This window comes from Neomonachus schauinslandi, chromosome 11, assembly GCF_002201575.2.
Source record: "Neomonachus schauinslandi chromosome 11, ASM220157v2, whole genome shotgun sequence".
Taxonomy (NCBI): Eukaryota; Metazoa; Chordata; class Mammalia; order Carnivora; family Phocidae; genus Neomonachus; species Neomonachus schauinslandi.
The window spans coordinates 105,102,754-105,120,358 of record NC_058413.1 but is presented as its reverse complement, the minus strand read 5'-3'; the positions used below and the strand labels follow the sequence as shown (position 1 = coordinate 105,120,358).

Genomic DNA, 17,605 nt, shown 5'->3' with positions numbered 1-17,605 from the left:
CCAGGCTCAATTCCATCTAACCCCAAGGGAAAGCTAGCGTATCATCCTAGACTGCCACCTGCTGGCCTATGATCAACCAAAAAGAACAATCTGGAAGTTCCATTCCTCAAGTGGAAATAGTGATAGAAGTTTAGTTTCTCTCCGACAAATGAATAGTCTGAGTTTTGAGCTATTTTTACCGGTAGACCTCTTTAGCAGAATTCCTTATGTGTGAAAGCCACTGTAATTTTTATTGGTGACTTTGGTGAGTGGAGATGGCTTTGTTAGGCTTATTGGTATTATCTATGGCTCAAATGTGAATCAAGGACATATGGAGACTTTATTCATTACTATTTTCCTTTGATATGTTAATCTTTCATAGCTTTATTATGGTGTAATTTTATGGCATTAAACTGGAACGGATTCAAATTATATAATAAATTATAATCAGCTCCAATTGTTATGATTAATTATAATCTGTTAGACCAGAGGTTCCCAAAAGGCAATCTGCATACCAGTTGATCCGGCTGATTGCATCAGAATTGCTGGGTCTCTGTTTCATATTTGTAGAATCAGAATATTTTTGGGTAAAGCTGAGAAAGTACCATTTTAAAAAACACTCCCCATGTGATTCTCAGGAAGCTAACTTTAGAGAATATTATACTAGATTACAAGTTCCTTAAGGCAAGGACAATTTCTTACTCATTTTTGTATTCTTGAGGCTTAACAATGTCCAGCACACCATAGGCACCCACAGAAAATTAGATGAGTGAATGAACAAATGTGTGCATAGATAAACATGGATTCATGACTCTTGGCAGCAGTTAGCAACACAACAATTGTGGTGGGCTAGAACCTCTTGGCTTTCTAGTTTATGTGTACTAGCCAGTTAGGCAAATATACTTTTGTTGTTCTTAAAAATTTCAGAGGTTACACTCTGGGATAACGTGGCTGCATGATGGGGCGCCTGCGTGGTTCAGTTGGTTAAGCATCTGGCTCTTAGTTTTGGCTCAGGTTGGGATCTCATGGGTCATGGGTTTCAAGATTCTCTCCTTCTGCCCCCCCCCCCACTCGAGCACATGTGCTCTCTCTCTCTCTCAAACACAGAAATCTTTTTTTTTTTTTTTTAAAGGTGGCTGCATGTTGGCCCCACCAAGTTCTAGAGGGTTATGAGTTAACGAAGATGGAGCTAACCAAAGCTGCAATCTCTAATATTGATTGTATCCTAAGAATGACATTAGACTGAATATACTGATAAGGCAGAAAGAAACAAAGAGGGATCTTTTTATTCGAATAAACATATGTTTTGTTATATTATTAATTTCCTTTCCAATAAAAAGTCAACATAAGGCTGAATTGATAAAAAATTATTTGCCATTTTTGCATGACAAGAGGACTTGGATGGGTCACCTTTTAGCTTCTTTAGGTGAAGTTATTCAGTTCTTGCAGGACTCTCTTGAAATTAAACAGTATTTAATTTTAGTAACAATGTAAAGAGGCAGGTACAATGTAGAGAGCAGAAAAACTTAAACAAATAACTATTAGTGAAGAGGTCTTTTGTGTGCCTAGGAAAAAATGGATCCTGTAGAGGCGAAAAAGTTTTCCGTTCTTCTGCTATAGGTTCTTGGGCTGATCTAATAATTAAATTGTCATAAGACAGATTAACAGGAGAAAAACAACTTTAATTCTCACATATGAGAGCTTATAGAAATATGAGACTCAAAAGAAGTAACCAAAGTAGGCAGCTTTTATATCTTTTAGACAAAGAAACAATACATTTGTGAAGAATTGACAAGAGAAAGCTCTGGCTTGGGGTACTAAATTAGTAAAGAAGTAACAAGGTTTGTTCACAGGGCCTTCTCAGCCTTGAATTCCCTATCATTGGTGATAGGGGTGTCTGTCTCTTTTCCTCCTGGTATAAGGAGGGTACTTTGCACATGGGAGATTTATTTCCAGCTTTCAGGAAGTCAAGAACGTCAGAGTATTCTTGTAGCAGCTGTTTCTTAAGTAATTTTAATTCAAAATAATTAACATGCCAAAGTGGCATATTTAGGGGAAGGCTGCCCTGAGCCCCATCATCCCAGTACTAATTTGGCATAACTCTTTTAGTGTGGACATTTTATATTTTAAAACATTTTTATTGGGGCGCCTGGGTGGCTCAGTTAAGTGTTCTACTCTTGATTTTGGTTCAGGTCATGATCTCAGGGTTGTGAGATTGGGATCTGCCCTGGGTGTGGAGCCTGCTTAAGATTCTCTCCCCACCTCTACCTCTCCCCCACCTCACATGGGTGCACACGTGTGTCTCTCTCTCTCTCTCTAAAAAAAACAAACCATTTTTATTGAAAACAGAACATACCTATAGAAAACTACATAAAATGAGTATAAAGCCTAATGAAATAAAAGTATTTAAGGCAAACATTCTTTTTTTTTTTTTTTAAAGATTTTATTTTATTTATTTGACAGAGAGAGACACAGTGAGAGAGGGAACACAAGCAGGGGGGAGTGAGAGAGGGAGAAGCAGGCTTCCCGCCGAGCAGGGAGCCCGATGTGGGGCTCGATGTGGGGCTCGATCCCAGGACCCTGGGATCATGACCTGAGCCGAAGGCTGACGCTTAACGACTGAGCCACCCAGGTGCACCAAAGGCAAACATTCTTATAACTACCACCTAGATCATAAATGCCCTCCATTTCCATCAGTCTTTGAGCTCTTCTTTATTTTCCAGCACCTCAAGATATCTTATACTTCTCTGTCCCAACCCTGGAATTAGCTATTTCTCCAAAGATCTCTGATTCATTTGATTGGGGAAAATGGTATTTATAAACTGAGATTTGGGGGACAGTTGTGTTCATCACTAGTGGAGTATTATTTCTTTCTCAAAAAAAAGAATTTTTTTTTTTTTTTTTTTTTTTTTTTTTTTAGAGCAAGAGAGCACGTGAGCAGGGGAAGGGCTAGAGGAGGAGCAAAGGCAGAAGGAGAGACGCAGACTCCCTGCTGATGAGGGCCCAAATGTGGGTCTCGATCTCACGACCCTAAGATCATGACCTGAGTGGAAACCAAGAGTCAGACGCCTAACCGACTGAGCCACCCAGGCACCCTTCAAACAAGGTAATCTTTTTAAAAAAGTTTTAAAATACAGAAAGAATATAATGGTCTTTTCACAGTTTTAGAGACATGTAATTTGAAGAATTATGACGATAAACAACTATGTAAAAATTTATAGTAGAGAGTAACGGATGAATAATATTATGTAAGGTATCAATCATGAGGAACAAATATTACACTTTCCTCCCTCACTGCTCCAGCAAATTTTAGGATAACTGCTCCCCCAATTGAAGTTTTGCCTATTTGTAGTACTAGTTACCAGGCATGTTTCCAAATCCTTTTCAGCTCTTTAGGAGCTTTCTGAATATTGGTTGGCAGCGGAGAACATAGAGTGTCAATATTGAAATGTTGTAAAAACTAATGTCCTCAATGTCACAACTGAAAGCCTGTATAGGGATAATTTCTACAGAAAACAAGGTATTGGAGCAAATAAGCAATGAAATCATCATACAGGTGTCATTTTATGCAATCAAGATGTGAACTATTCGTATTACAAATTATTTCATCCTAATGACTTTAGAATGTGAGATTGAGTTCTTCATTGTGATTAGACTTGGAGTTTTCTATTATTTTATGTCAAAAATTTGATTTCCATAACAAACAAAATCACTTCCATTAAGAAACTTCTATTTCATTCTCTGAATAGTTTTTGTTTTTATTCATGGGTAACAATGCATTATGTTTCCAAAAATATTAATAATTATTTATTTTGAGGATTTCTTTTGCTTTCTGCATTGGTTTATTAGTTTTAGCTCCAAACTTTTTTTTTTTTAAGATTTTATTTATTTATTCATGAGAGACAGAGAGAGAGAGAGACAGAGGCAGAGGGAGAAGCAGGCTTCCCACGGAGCAGGGATCCCAATGCGGAACTTGATCCCAGGACCCTGGCAGACGCCCAACCGACTGAGCCACCCAGGCGTCCCTTAGCTCCAAACTTGTAAGTTAAAGGATTTCCTCAAACATTTGGTGGTCTTTGGTTATTCTTTCACATTTGAGTAAGGCTGATTGGAAAAGATGAGTGAATGGAAGAGCTTATTAACTGGTGGGTTTCACTGAAGAGAGGACAGCTTAGCAATCGGACATTTCTTTCATGGTTGCCTAAATGCCATTAGGTCCAAGTCTTACTCTTAGGCCAGTTTTCCTAGAGATGACTGTTTCAGTTTTTTTTGCCTGAGGTATGAATATACCTGGCTGCTTTAACTGTAGAAGAGTGACAGAGCTGAGTCTCATTTGTTGTTGTTGTTTTAAAGATTTTATTTATTTGTTTGACAGAGAGAGAGAGAGCTAGAGAGGGAACACAAACAGGGGGAGTGGGAGAGGGAGAAGCAGGCTTCCCACTGTGCAGGGAGCCCGATGTGGGGCTCGATCCTAGGACCCCGGGATCATGACCTGAGCCGAAGATGCTTAACCGACTGAACCACCCAGGCACCCCTTAGAGCCTCATTTGTTGTATATAGGTAGTTAAAAGAAATTAAGAACAATTTAAAAAATTGTGATAAAATACACATAAAATTTACCCCTCAAACCATTTTTAAGTGTATGGTTCTGTGGCATTAAATGCACTTGCACTGTTGTGCTACCATCTCCAGAACTGTTTTCATCCTACAAAACTGAAACTTCATGCTCATTAAACAGTAACTCCACATTTTTCCCTCACCTTGGCCCCTGACAACCTCCATTCTACTTTCATTTCTGATTTGACTACCCTAAGTATCTCAGATACGTAGATTCATACAGGATTTTTACTTTTGTGACTGGCTGATTTCACTTAGCATGATGTCCTCAAGGTTCATCCATATTGCAGCATTGTCAGGATTTCCTTTGTTTTTAAGGCTCAGTAGTATTCCATCTTACCTATATACCACATTTTGCTTATCTACTATTCCTGGATGGACACATGGGTTGCTTCTATTTTTTGGATATTGGGAACAATGCTGTTATGAATATGGCTATGTAAACGTCTCTTTCAGACCCTGCTTTCCATTCTTTTGTGTATATATCCAGGAATAGAATTGTTGGATCATATGGTCGTTCTATTTTTAATTTTTTGTGGACGTATATATATACTTTTGAATAACCTCCCCTTATTGAGCTTTACCCTCCACCACATGTAGTGACTCCGGGTGTGAAGATTCTCCAGTTCACAGCCGCCCGCCTCCCCCACCTTCCCCAACCATCTTCTGTCTAGGGAATGGACGTGTTTGGGGTAGTCATCTGGCTATGTGGTGTTGAAAAAATAATTTGAGGGCCTGAACAGTCTGCATGTGAACTTTGAACCTAATCCTGGTTTTCCCCACCACAACTCTGCCCCCACCCTTAAGTGTATACCAGTGGTCGCTCCAGATAAATGGGTCAAAAAACCAACCCATTGAAGGTCAATTCATGTAAATGGCCAACTTGCAAATAACTTTCCTTTCAATTCTTTATTTTTAGTTTTCATTTTGTCTTCATAACTGCATTTTAATGCAAATTCAGTTAGACTCTGCTTCAGTTCCCTATTGCTGCAGCAGAGTCTGAGGGGTTGGATAAAAGGCAAAACCTTGAGGGACATTAGAATATAGAATATTAATTTTTTTTAAAGATTTATTTATTTGACAGAGAGAGACACAGTGAGAGAGGGAACACAAGCAGGGGGAGTGGGAGGGGGAGAAGCAGGCTTCCCGCTGAGCAGGGAGCCCGATGCGGGGCTCGATCCCAGGACCCTGGGATCATGACCCGAGCCCAAGGCAGACGCTCAACCGACTGAGCCACCTAGAATATTCATTTTTTATTCCTAGGGGGGTAGCCTGACTCGGATTGAAATCGGAAGTTATTATATAGCTGTTTCAGCTTTGGGCAAGTCTTTCAGTTTCCTGGGCTGAAAAACACAAAACGGGGATCACAATTATAATTCATAGACAGAGCACGTGTGTGTGTCTGTGTCTCTGAGTGTGTGTCTGCGCGTGTGTGTCTGTGTTTCTGAGTGTGTGTGTGTGTGTGTGCGTGCGTACGCGCACGCTTTGCCAAGGTAAACCCAGGGCAAGCGTGTATTAACAGCTCTGAAGTAGTGTGACGTCACCATAGTAACAGCCACCTGCGCGCCTGCGTCAATTTAAAGATCCGGCGTACTCCTGGCGCCGCTAGCCCCGCCCTCTTCCTCAGATCGCTCCGCCTCCGTTTCCCCGCGGCTTGCCCGCTACGCCCTGCGGAATCCAAGTCACCAATCAGCGTCCACTTTTCCCTTGCAGTCAACGGCGAGTGCCCCGGTTTCAAAAGCTCGGGGGCGGGTTCCAGGTTCCGCGCACGCGTGGTCGCCTCTCTTTCCCCACGCTGGTTCCGCGTTTCCTCAGTGCCGTCCCTCCGCCTGGCCTGAAGTGTCTCGTGTCTGGGGGCGGTCTGGGCTGTCTCTGCCGCGGCAGCGATGGGCAAAACTACCGACTCTCGGGGGCCAGGAGGCCGGCCCGACCCGGTGCGGAGCTTCAACCGTTGGAAGAAGAAACACAGCCATAAGCAGAGCCAAAAGAAGCAGTTGAGGCAGCAGCTGAAGAAGCCCGAGTGGCAGGTGGAACGCGAGGCTATCAGCCGCCTCATGCAGAACTACGAGAAGGTGAGGCCGGCGCTGGGGCGGGGGCGCGGGCCGGCGGCGGGGGGCGGTGGGGGCGGCGGGGCCGCGAGTTCCCGCGGCGATGGAGATCTGTCACTGGGGCCTGGGCGGGGGGCGGGCAAGCCGGCAGTCCGCCGGGCTGGAGATGGGGGTGGGGTGACAGGTGCCGGCGGGGCCCCGCCGAGGCCCCACAGGTGGTCTGCCGGGCGCGGGACCAGGCCCCTGGACCATCCAGGCCGCTCTTCTGCTCGCCACACCGCTCTTGATAAAGTAATGGAAATGCAGTGGCGCTTAAGAGCAAGGAGTTAGTAGTGAAACAGGGTAATACGCGCAGTAGTACTAACGACAGTAGTGATAATAAGGACACCTGTGTTTTCAGGCACTACCCATGTGCTTTACATTAATTATGTGACTTGAACTGAGGTATGGGTCGTATTCCCATTTTACAGGTGAGAACATTGAGGCTCCGAGAAGATAAGGAGCTTGTTTTAAGCTCACATGTTAGTAGGTGGTATGGAATTGGAACCTAGACCCATGTCTTTCCAAGTCCAAGGGCTTTGCCTTTAACCATTATGCCAGATCTGCAGACCTCGACCTCATCCGCCTTCCTTCCTGTGCTCATCGCCTTTTCTCTTCTTGGTTCCTCTCCCTGTCCAAGAACTGGCATAGGAAAGCTGGACTCCTGGTGTGTTTCTGCCATCTCCCATCCTCCGTTGTAGTGGATGTTCCCGGATGGGTAGCCCTGTAGTTATCATTTTGACCTCTTGTCCTTCCCCCCCGCCCCCTCAGCCTCCTGGGCATGGTCAGTACCCCTTCTCCTCGGCCCCCCACAAACCCCTTCTTTTGGCCCTCATCCACCTCATTCAGCCTCTCAGTGATTGCCCCCTTCTGGTACGGTATAATCAAGGATTTAATATATGGGACATTTCTGGAATTATAGTCATCAAGTGTCATGCTTGTATAGCTTTCCTTTAAATGCCTCTTAGGTCAACAGTAAGATTAGATAGATAACCTTTATTTCTGTTTGGGCTTTTATGTTAAGATAAATGATAATTTGATCCTGGCTTTTGATCACCAGATGAGTGACTTTGGGCAGGTTATTTACTCTGTCTGCTTCCTTTTTCTTATCTTTAAAAGGCATCATAATATCTATTTTATAAGTTGTTGGGAGGCGGTAGTAAGAACGCATGTTAAGCATTCTAGGCAGTGCCTGATACATATAAATATATTAGCTGTTACATTATTTCTACTATTGCTGTATGCACAGCATCTTAAGAAACCATTGTAAACTATTAGATTGCATTTTAGAGTGTTCTTTAACTAGACTTGCTTAAGGGATCTAGTCTCAGCCTTTCTTCTCTTGTGTAATAGCAGTGCTTATTCCTGTGGACTGGTGACTCCTTTTTGTATTCTACCCTCAGCCTTCTGAGTTTGTATTCTTTTCTTCTGATTGTGCTGGTTGTCTTTACCTGTCAGGATACCTTAAATACACAAGTCCAAAATTGAGCTCATTATCTTTGACTCCCAAATTCACAGTCCTGTGTATTAGTTCCCTCTTGCCACTGTAACAAATTGCCACAAACTCCATGGCTTATAGTGATAGTTCTGGAAGCCAGAAGTCTGAAATCCATTTCATTGGGCTGGAATCAAGGTGTCATCAAGGCCATGCTCCCTCTGGAGGCTCTCGGGGAAAATCCATTTCTTGCTAGTTCTGGCTTCTGGTGGTTGCATTCCTTGGCTTGTGTCTGCACCACTCCCATTTCTGCCTCCACGGACACATTGCCTTTGGTTCTGTGTCAAATCTACTTCTGCCCTTTTAAAATAAGGATACTTCTGATTGCATTTAGGGCCCACCCAAAATATTGAAGATACTTGCTCATCTCAAGATCTTTGATAATGACCTGGACAAAATCACTTTTGCCATCTGAGATAATATTCACAGTTCTGGAGGTTAGCATATGGATGTATTTGGGGCTGTTATTTGGCCCACCACATGCTAGCCCTACTATCTAAGCAGACTGCTGAGCTAGAAACCTAGAAGTAATCCTAGAGACTTTCCTCTCAGCACATCTTACATCCAGTCACACTGATAATCTTTTCTGCCTCTTAGATTTTTAAAAAGTTACTCCATCCCTCCTGCTGTGCCTTAGTTCAGGCCCCATAACCTCTTGCATGGGTTACTATGGTAGCTATTGCTTGTAATAGGGATTAGTAAGCTCTTTCAGTAAAGGACCAGATAAGTACCATGGCTTCAGCTTTGCAGGTCAGGAAGGTGGAACCCCTCAACTCTGCCATTGTAACACAGAAGCTGCCGTGGAAATACTTAAACACATGGGTATAGCTGTGTTCCAACAAAACTTCAGTCAGGAAAACTGGTGGCTGGATTTGGCCCTTAGGTCTTATCCCCCTCTGATCTATCTTCTGTATTGCTGGCAGAATGATTCTTTCCAAGATGAAAATCCAGTCATCTTATTCTTGATTAAAACCCTCCCTTGGCTTACAGTTACTTTCAGGAAAATGGTCAGATACTTTCATGTGTCAACACGTTCTACTCCAACAGAAGAGTAAGTTATTTGTGGTCAGGCAGACCTGGTTTAAATCTCACACAGTTGGGGTATTGAGTAGCCAAGTTTCTTAATATTCCTAAGTCTCAGTTTCTTTCGTTCAGCAGAGATTACTAACTACCCAGAGTGTTGTAAAGCTCAAAGAGGTAATGCATGTAAAACAAGTGGTGTGTGGTAAGCATACATGCAAGAACAACTTGTAATTTCATGAATTGGCCGTGTTCTCCGATGCTGCTACTTTTTTTTTTTTTTTTAGAGATTATTCAAATATTTTACTTACCTATTTGAGAGAGAGAGCAGGAGCAGAGGAAGGGGCAGAGGAAGAGGGAGAAGCAGGCTCCTGGCCAAGTGGGGAGCCTGACCTGGGGCTTGATCTCAGGACCCTTAGATCATGATCTGAGCTGAAGTCAGAGGCTTAGCTAAATGAACCACCGAGTTGCCCCGCTCCCTGATGCTTCTTGTCTTGGTACCTGATGTTTCCACCGCTTGCAGTGAGCTCCTGCATTCTCCCACTCTAGGAACACCTACCGGTCCTTCAAGATTTAAACTTTTCTTCCTGACCTCCCCAAGTGGAGTTAGGGCTGCTGTGTGTAGCGTTCTGTATACACTTTTATTACAACATTATCACCAGGCTGTGATGATTGGCTTCTGTGTTGAGCTGCTTTCTTAACTTTCCCACTAGACCGTGAACCCCTGATGGTCAGAAATCTTCGACACCCTCACCTTCGTGCTTCCAGACACTGGTAGCATAGTGCTTGTCCTGGAGTAGGCGCTCAGTGTTTAGATGTTGTTTGGGGCACAAGGACCTTTTCCAGATGCTTTATTCTGGTTGGTAACATAGGTCAATTTTTTTTGGTCTCTGTTTGAATTACAATTACTAACACTTATGAAGCTTTTTACATGTTGACTTGCCATATCCTCACAATAGATGACACTGTGAGACTGTTTCCATTATATGGGTGAGAAGCTTTTTTTTTTTTTTTTAAAGATTTATTTATTTATTTATTTGAGAGAGAGAGAACACATGAGAGGGGATAGGGTCAGAGGACGAAGCAGACTCCCTGCCGAGCAGGGAGCCCGATGCGGGACTCGATCCAGGGACTCCAGGATCATGACCTGAGCCGAAGGCAGTCGCTTAACCAACTGAGCCACCCAGGCGCCCATGGGTGAGAAGCTTTAAGGAAGAGCAAGATTAAATAATTTCTGCAAGCTTAAACAGCTAGTAGTGAAAAAGTCTAACTCAGGTAGTCTAGGTCTGATGCTAGAGTGCCAAATTACTACACTTTACTGCGTTGCACCTCACGAATGTTTAAATTCTAACCTTTTCACTATACTGAAGGAACAAATTTTTCCTGTAAGTATTGTGTTTTATTTCTTTATTTTTAATCTTAGAAATATTAAGATTTTGTGAGGAAAGAAATGCACTTTGAAATCAAATGCCAGGGCCAGCAATACTAGAATACAGTTACAGCAGATCGTTATTGTCTAGGTAACTAAGGTGCAGACCCTCACGCAGGGTTCCTCCGATGATAGCGTCTGTGCATAAAACTGTTATTACAGCGTGTTTATAATACAAGGATGGTGTTCAGTAGGCTCACTGGTAAAACACTGAACAGTTTGATTCAGAAATATCTGGAACAGTTTGACAAGGTACTTGTTGAGGTCTAGGTCAAAATAGATAGGAAAAAAATACATGTCTGTGTCCCTACGGAGGTGGGGGGTTGATACATTTTGATAAATGTTAAAATCTTAAATATGTACAGTGCTGTGGAGTTAGAGGGTGGTGTAATTAGGGGGAAAGAGGTTGAGTTATTCTGTCCCTGCCCTTTCTGGCTAGGTGAATTAGAAAAATGTGTTTCCTCTGGGCATGCTGCCCTTCCTCTTTGTCTTTGCAGCCTCAGGCCTGGCTTGTGGAGCTGAGTGTGAGCTGGATTTCAGCCTCCATATGCCTTTGTGTGGGGCACAGACTGTCCAGCAGTTTGTGGTAGCCATGAGTGGAGCTAGTTCTTGAATGGTGTGTTCTCCAGATAGAATAGATTGGCAAGAACATTGTATGTTGAGGGAGCAACACAAGGATATACAAAAAGATGTGATAACACGTGGTGTCCTTTGAGAGGGAGATGCTCTGTGGAGTGTGGTATGTGTTCCTGAACTGGCTTCAGATGAGGTTGCAGAAAAGGGTCAGAGGTGGATTGTCAATGGTTTTGGAGGCTGTAATAGTTAAAATAATGGTCTCCTAAAGATGTCTGCATCCTAACCCTGAGCCTGTGAATAAGTTACATGGCAAAGGGTAATTAAGATTGCTGATTAGCTCACCTTAACATAGGGGGATCTGGATTATCCAGATGGGCCCAGTGTGATGACCCAAGGGTCCTGAAATGTGGAGGAGAGAGGCAGTGGTGTGGGAATGCTGTGAAGTGAGGGAGACGGGAAGACCATTGCTGGCTGGTTTTGAAGATGGAAGAGGGACGTAAGCCAGTCCAAGGAAGTCTGTGGAAGTTGGAGAGAGCAAGGAAGTGGATTCTCTCCTGTAGTTACCAGAAAGAATTTTAGCTGAGTAAGACCCATTTTGGACTTCTGACTTGCAGAGTTTAAGTTAATAAATTGATGTTGGTTTAAGCCACTGTTGGTGGTCATTTGTTTCAGCCCCTGTGGGAAATTCATACAGAGGCGATGTTTGGAGATTATCTGGAAGCAGTGGGGAGTCTCTGGGAGCAGTTAGAGAACATAGCCAAGCTGTACAGGCTGTGGAGGCTGTGACTAGGTCGGAGACTGTTGTTGCTATTGTCTAGGTCTTAGGTCTTCCGAGAGGCAGGTACCAAGTTGGGATTAAGTGAATTGGAGATTTATTGGGGGGAAGTGTCTGCAGAAGTGAAGGAGAAGGAACAGAAATAGGGAAAGGAGGGAGGACGGAAGGAGGAGTCAGTAGGAAGAGTCTCAGGCTGCGGCACAGTCTAAGAAGGCTTATGCTGATGGGGTGTCCTGGAACCAAAGCTGCCCTCGAGGGGACTGTCCGGTCCTGCAGGAATGGGGCAGGAAGGGTCTCCAGTTGTGCTGCTGCTCTGAGTCATCGGGAGCAGCCAGGGAAGCATGGTGCTGTCAGTGGTGGCTCTGGAGGATCCACTCATCAACTACAGCTCGTCCTTCAACTGTGCTCCCTGCAGCCCGAGATCTGGGTGGTTTATTTCTAAGGCCACCACGTAGGGGGGTGTGTGTTGGGGGTTCTGATGGAGAGTTGGGATTGAAGCTTGTTGAGAAACGTTGAGCTCTTTGTTTCAGTTCAGCACCTGTGGTTACTGTCGCTGAGAGACTCCATCTCTGCACCTGGGGTTCATTTAGACTGTCTTTGATAGTCGTCAGCTAGTGCTGTATAGGAACCCTGTGCTCTAATCCACATTTCCCCCCTTTAATCAGGATTTGGCGTCGTTTGAGGCAGATTGCTTTTCTTGTCATGATTGCAGGAGGTGGAGCATTCGAGGACGTTCTTCTATTTTCTTCTCCTGCTTTGAGGCTGTGAAAGCATTTTTCACTTTTGTGAGAAACGAGAGTTGTGAGAAGAGTGTTGGAAGAAGTCCTGGGGGTGGTGAGTGGTATCCACCCTGTTCTCCCCTCCGCCCCTCCATCTTTCCCACCAGTGCTGGGAAGTCCCAGACAAGTACTGTTGCTGAAACATCTGTTCTCTGAGTTTAGAAGAGTGGCGCAGATTTCAGAGGGAGTGTGAGCACTGGAAGACAGGAGTGATTTGTTTTTAAGAAAAGAAAGGGCCGAAGGGGAGCTAGAGCGTTACTTTGTAGGAACATAGCTGACTTCTGTGAGTTCTAAATATTCCTTGGAATGTAACTGAGAGTCTTCTGGAACAAGGTTGGCAACCTTTTTCTGTAACAGGCCAGATAGTCAGTATTAGGCTTTGTGGGCCATGTGATCTCTGTCATAACCACAGAGACACTATGTAAATGAGAGGCTGTAGCTGTGCTCCAGGAAAACTGTTTGCAAGAACAGGCAGCCGGTTGGATTGGGTCATAGTTTGCTGACTCCCATTCTAGTTCATCGGTGGCGTAAAAATTTCCTTCTGTTTCTTTGACTTCTTTCTAAGAATATGTTGTGTAGCTCTACATTGTAATGGCCGGCAGAGTGCTGGAATAGTTCCATTCTTCCAGACTTTCTGTTAGGAGGTCAGCAGGCTAGACAGAGATGTGCAGTATTTCCTTGGAGGAGCCCACTTTGCCCATGCCGTGTCTCTGATGGAGGCTGACCAGTGTGTCGCTCATCTGGCTCCTCCTGCAAGCCTTCTCTTCTTTGTGAAAACAGCTTTTTAGCTGATGATATCACAAGTGCATGGGTGGACTGCCTCTAATTTTGATGTTGTGTTTGGGAGATTTACCTGATGGGACACAATATTCTCATGAATTTTTCTCTTACGTGATTATTCCTCTTCACTCTTCTCTGGAATGATTTGTAGGGATTAAGGCAATGTGTTAATATTCGTGTTTTCAGCATGTGAGGACAGAGAATAACCCTATCTGGGCTACATTAAGGATCTTGGGAAAGATGATATGTAGACTGTAAAATGAAATAAAAGCTGTCGGGACGCCTGGGTGGCTCAGTCGGTTAAGCGTCTGCCTTCGGCTCAGGTCATGATCCCAGGGTCCTGGGATCGAGTCCCGCATCGGGCTCCCTGCTCCGCGGGGAGCCTGCTTCTCCCTCTGCCTCTGTCTCTCTCTCTGTCTCTCATGAATAAAAAAAAAAAAAAAAAATCTTTAAAAAAAGAAATAAAAGCTGTCATCCCTTTACTGCCTGGAGTGTAATTTAAATAAATGAACCTTACAAATGCAACTTTTCCCTTTTGTGAGTCATGAATAATTTGGCAGCATATTCCCAGATCTGAACAGGAGTTCCTGCTTTCAGCATCTGTAATAAAATAATTTTTCTGAGTAGCTGAAATGAAATTCAGAAAATTGGGTTTATGCTAATGAAGAACATCAGTAATGAACATTTAGATAATGTAAAGTTAAAGGGCAAAATGTTACTTACTGTGGCTTCAGAGCATGACTGAGACATTTCTTCTGTTTATTGTTAATGCCTTCTTCTTCACTGTACCCCTAAATGAGGAGTTGCCAGGTTGGATTTGGCATGCCAGTGATTGATGGTTAAAACTTGAAAAGATTTGTGCTAACAAGATACATTTCTCCAGTTAACTTCAATCTGTTCTCCAAAGTGTATAAATAGAAGTATTCTCGTTGTGTTCTGTGGCTTATAGTCATTTTGCCCCTTATTTCTTAATATTCCTTGAAGGATGGACTGAAGGTAGAGTTTCTTCCTAAAATTGATGTGGTGATGATTTACTGTGTTCTCAGAGGTGAAGGAGGGTTGTGGTGGTGGTGGTTTGTGTGTGTTTTGAATGAATGAGGTTTTTTTTTTTTTTTTTAACCAATTTAAATTGTTACAAGCTTATATTTTTGATTCATGACAGCTTCCTTAAGGCATATTTCTTTCTAGAAGGAATGATGGTTTTTAATTAGAAGTGATGGTTGAATTCAATCCTGTAGTACCAAGGACTAGCCAGGCAGCACAATGTAAACGAAAAATGGCCTTGTTGTAAAACAGATGAATTATACGGTACATTATTTTTTCTTAGCTGACACAGTCTCCTTTTTCTTTTTTCAGATAAATGTAAATGAAATTACAAGATTTTCAGATTTCCCTTTGTCTAAAAAAACATTGAAAGGTAGGCATACGGTGATTTTGGGACGTGTTGTTGGGTTTATTGATGTTTTTTATAAATGGAAAAAGATTTAGAGCATTTAACTTGGAAGATATTACTTTGGCAAATAATTTTGTTATCTTGCACCTCTAACACCAAGAAACAATATTAATTCATTCGAGTATTACCGATTTGTCATTCTCACCCTTTCTGAACTAAAAAACAGTACTGAAAAAACAAGATGCCAGGGCCTCTCAGTAATTAAAATAAAATCTAGTTATGTTAGTTAAAATGAATAAGACAACAAAAGTGACATCTTTTATATTAATGTGTTAGGGCCACCAGAACAAAATCTCAGACTGGGAGGTGGGGGCTTAAACAACAGAAATGAATTTTCTCACAGTTCTGGAGGCTACAAGTCCAAAGATGGAGATGCTCTCAGGGTTAGTTTCCTCCGAGAGCCGTCCTTGAAGGCTCTTTTCTGGGACTCTCTCCTTGGCTTACGGATGACCGCTCTCTTGCTGCATCTCATGTGGTTGTCCCACTGTGCAGTCATACTGTTGGTGTCTCTTTTTGTGTCCAAATTTCCCCTTATAAGGACACCAGTGACATCAGATCAGGGCTCATGAACTTAACCACCACTTCAGAGGCTTTCTGAATACTGTCACATTCTAAGGTACTGGGTGTTAGGGCTTCAGTGTACGAGTTTTAGGGGGCACAGTTCAGCCCGTACTCCTGTTTTACGGGGATTTTCTAAAGTGTCACTCTCTTCCCCTCCGCCCTGGCAGGTTTGCAAGAAGCCCAGTACCGTTTGGTAACTGAGATACAGAAGCAGACCATTGGATTGGCTTTGCAAGGTAAAGATGTTCTTGGAGCTGCCAAGACAGGATCTGGCAAGACTTTGGCTTTCCTTGTTCCAGTAAGTAATTTTTTTATATTGGGTCAGGTCCTCTATTACATGCTTTTAAAACATTCTATGCCTAGGTAGAAATCATGATGTAGAGAGTTGTTTCCTGTTGGATTTCTTTGGCTAGATAGCAAACTGTGTCAGGCGGGGGCCCCAACTGTTCTGTTCTCCACCATATTTCCTCCGTCCTAACACAGTGCCTTGCACATGGTGGGCACTTAGTAACTTCTTGAATTAGTGAATTACTGTGCCTCGACAAGCCTTTGCATTCCTGAAGCATGTGGGTCTTCCAAGCGGCAGGTGAGAATGGTTCCGCCCTGTTGTAGGACCGCTGGGGCAGGCTGGGGAGGCTGTTTATGCACTCATGCTTGCAAACCTGCCAATTGCATTTATACTTGCCACTTGTTTAGGATAAAGCTGAAATATGCTTACTTTAAGGAGATTGGGTGATTCATTGAGAATTTTCCAGGACATTGGTAGCTGTCATTTTTGAGCAGTGAAACAATAGAGCCTCTTAGGAAGGTACTTATATCTCAGTTATGCAGTTGGTCTCATAATTTAATTCCTCAAAATAATTGGCTTAGAAAAATCACATTTGAGTTTTTGTTCCAAGTACTGCAAAACCATTTTTCCCTTAAATCCAATTTTTCAAAACGAATTTTCTCTACAACTAGAAAGTTCAGTCACTGTATAATTACAGTAACTACACAGATAAAAGTTTAATGTGGTTTCTGTTCAGAAAATGGTGACAGATATTTTTCCGAAATCTGTTTTAATAGTTTGAGGGCTGCACGTAGCTCTCACTGATTGCCAGTCTCCTGCCAGGGCTCTGGCGGCAGCTGACCTGCTGTGAGGTTTATGTTTCCTTCCCTCTATGACTTGAGGGATCTGGTGGCTAGAAGAAAAAGAAAAAAACAAAGCAAAGAGTTGTTCTTTCTGATTGGATGACACTTGTGACTGGTATGTCCTCTGCTTGGAAGGTGCCTTTGATTTGGAGGAGCAGGGTCGGTTCAGAAATCAAAATGCTGCCTTCTGAAAGACTTACTAAACACAAATTTGCTGTCTTTTTTGAGGTGCTGGAAGCCTTATATCGTCTACAGTGGACCTCAACAGATGGGCTGGGGGTTCTGATTATATCACCTACGAGAGAACTGGCCTATCAGACCTTTGAGGTTCTCCGAAAAGTAGGAAAGAATCATGACTTTTCAGCTGGTCTCATCATTGGTGGAAAGGTTTGTCCTTTTGTCTTGTCCTTCTTTTTTCTATAACTTATATTGGAGCACTGTGGCAGTTGACAGGAAAGAGGTGGAGATTTCATTTAAACAGGTAGGCTGGCATCCTGGTGGGGTCACTGTCATCTAGGGTTCTGATTATCAATTCTGAAGGTCCAGAAAGTCAATTTTTGTGAGGGTATCTGAATTGATCAGGTTCTCTGAGATTATTGTACTCTAAACAGCCTGTAAATCTGTTTGTTAATTTACTTGGGAAAGGTACTGTTTGAGTATTTGGACTAGTTCCTTTTAAGAAAATATCTAAGAGGTTGAATAATTCAGAACATTGCTGGCTCAGCAGCAGAAGAAAGCAAGACTGTTTTGTTTTGTTTTTAACGATTTTATTTATTAGAGAGAGAGAGAGAAACAGCATGAGAGGGGAGAGGGTCAGAGGGAGAAGACAGGCTCCCGCTGAGCTGGGAGCCCGATGTGGGACTCGATCCCAGGACTCCAGGATCATGACCTGAGCCAAAGGCAGTCGCTTAACCAACTGAGCC

General features: G+C 43.0%; 1 protein-coding gene across 1 annotated transcript in view; it reads left to right on the top strand.

Moving 5' to 3' along the window:
* Nucleotides 1-6,482: 6,482 nt before the first annotated feature.
* Nucleotides 6,483-17,605, top strand: part of DDX10 (DEAD-box helicase 10) — a 269,843-nt gene continuing 258,720 nt past the window's right edge. Inside the window, exons 1-4 of the mRNA XM_021696556.1 lie at nt 6,483-6,668; nt 14,894-14,954; nt 15,719-15,849; nt 16,911-17,069. Coding sequence (XP_021552231.1) covers nt 6,483-6,668; nt 14,894-14,954; nt 15,719-15,849; nt 16,911-17,069 — 537 coding nt within the window. The remainder of the gene's footprint in view (nt 6,669-14,893; nt 14,955-15,718; nt 15,850-16,910; nt 17,070-17,605) is intronic.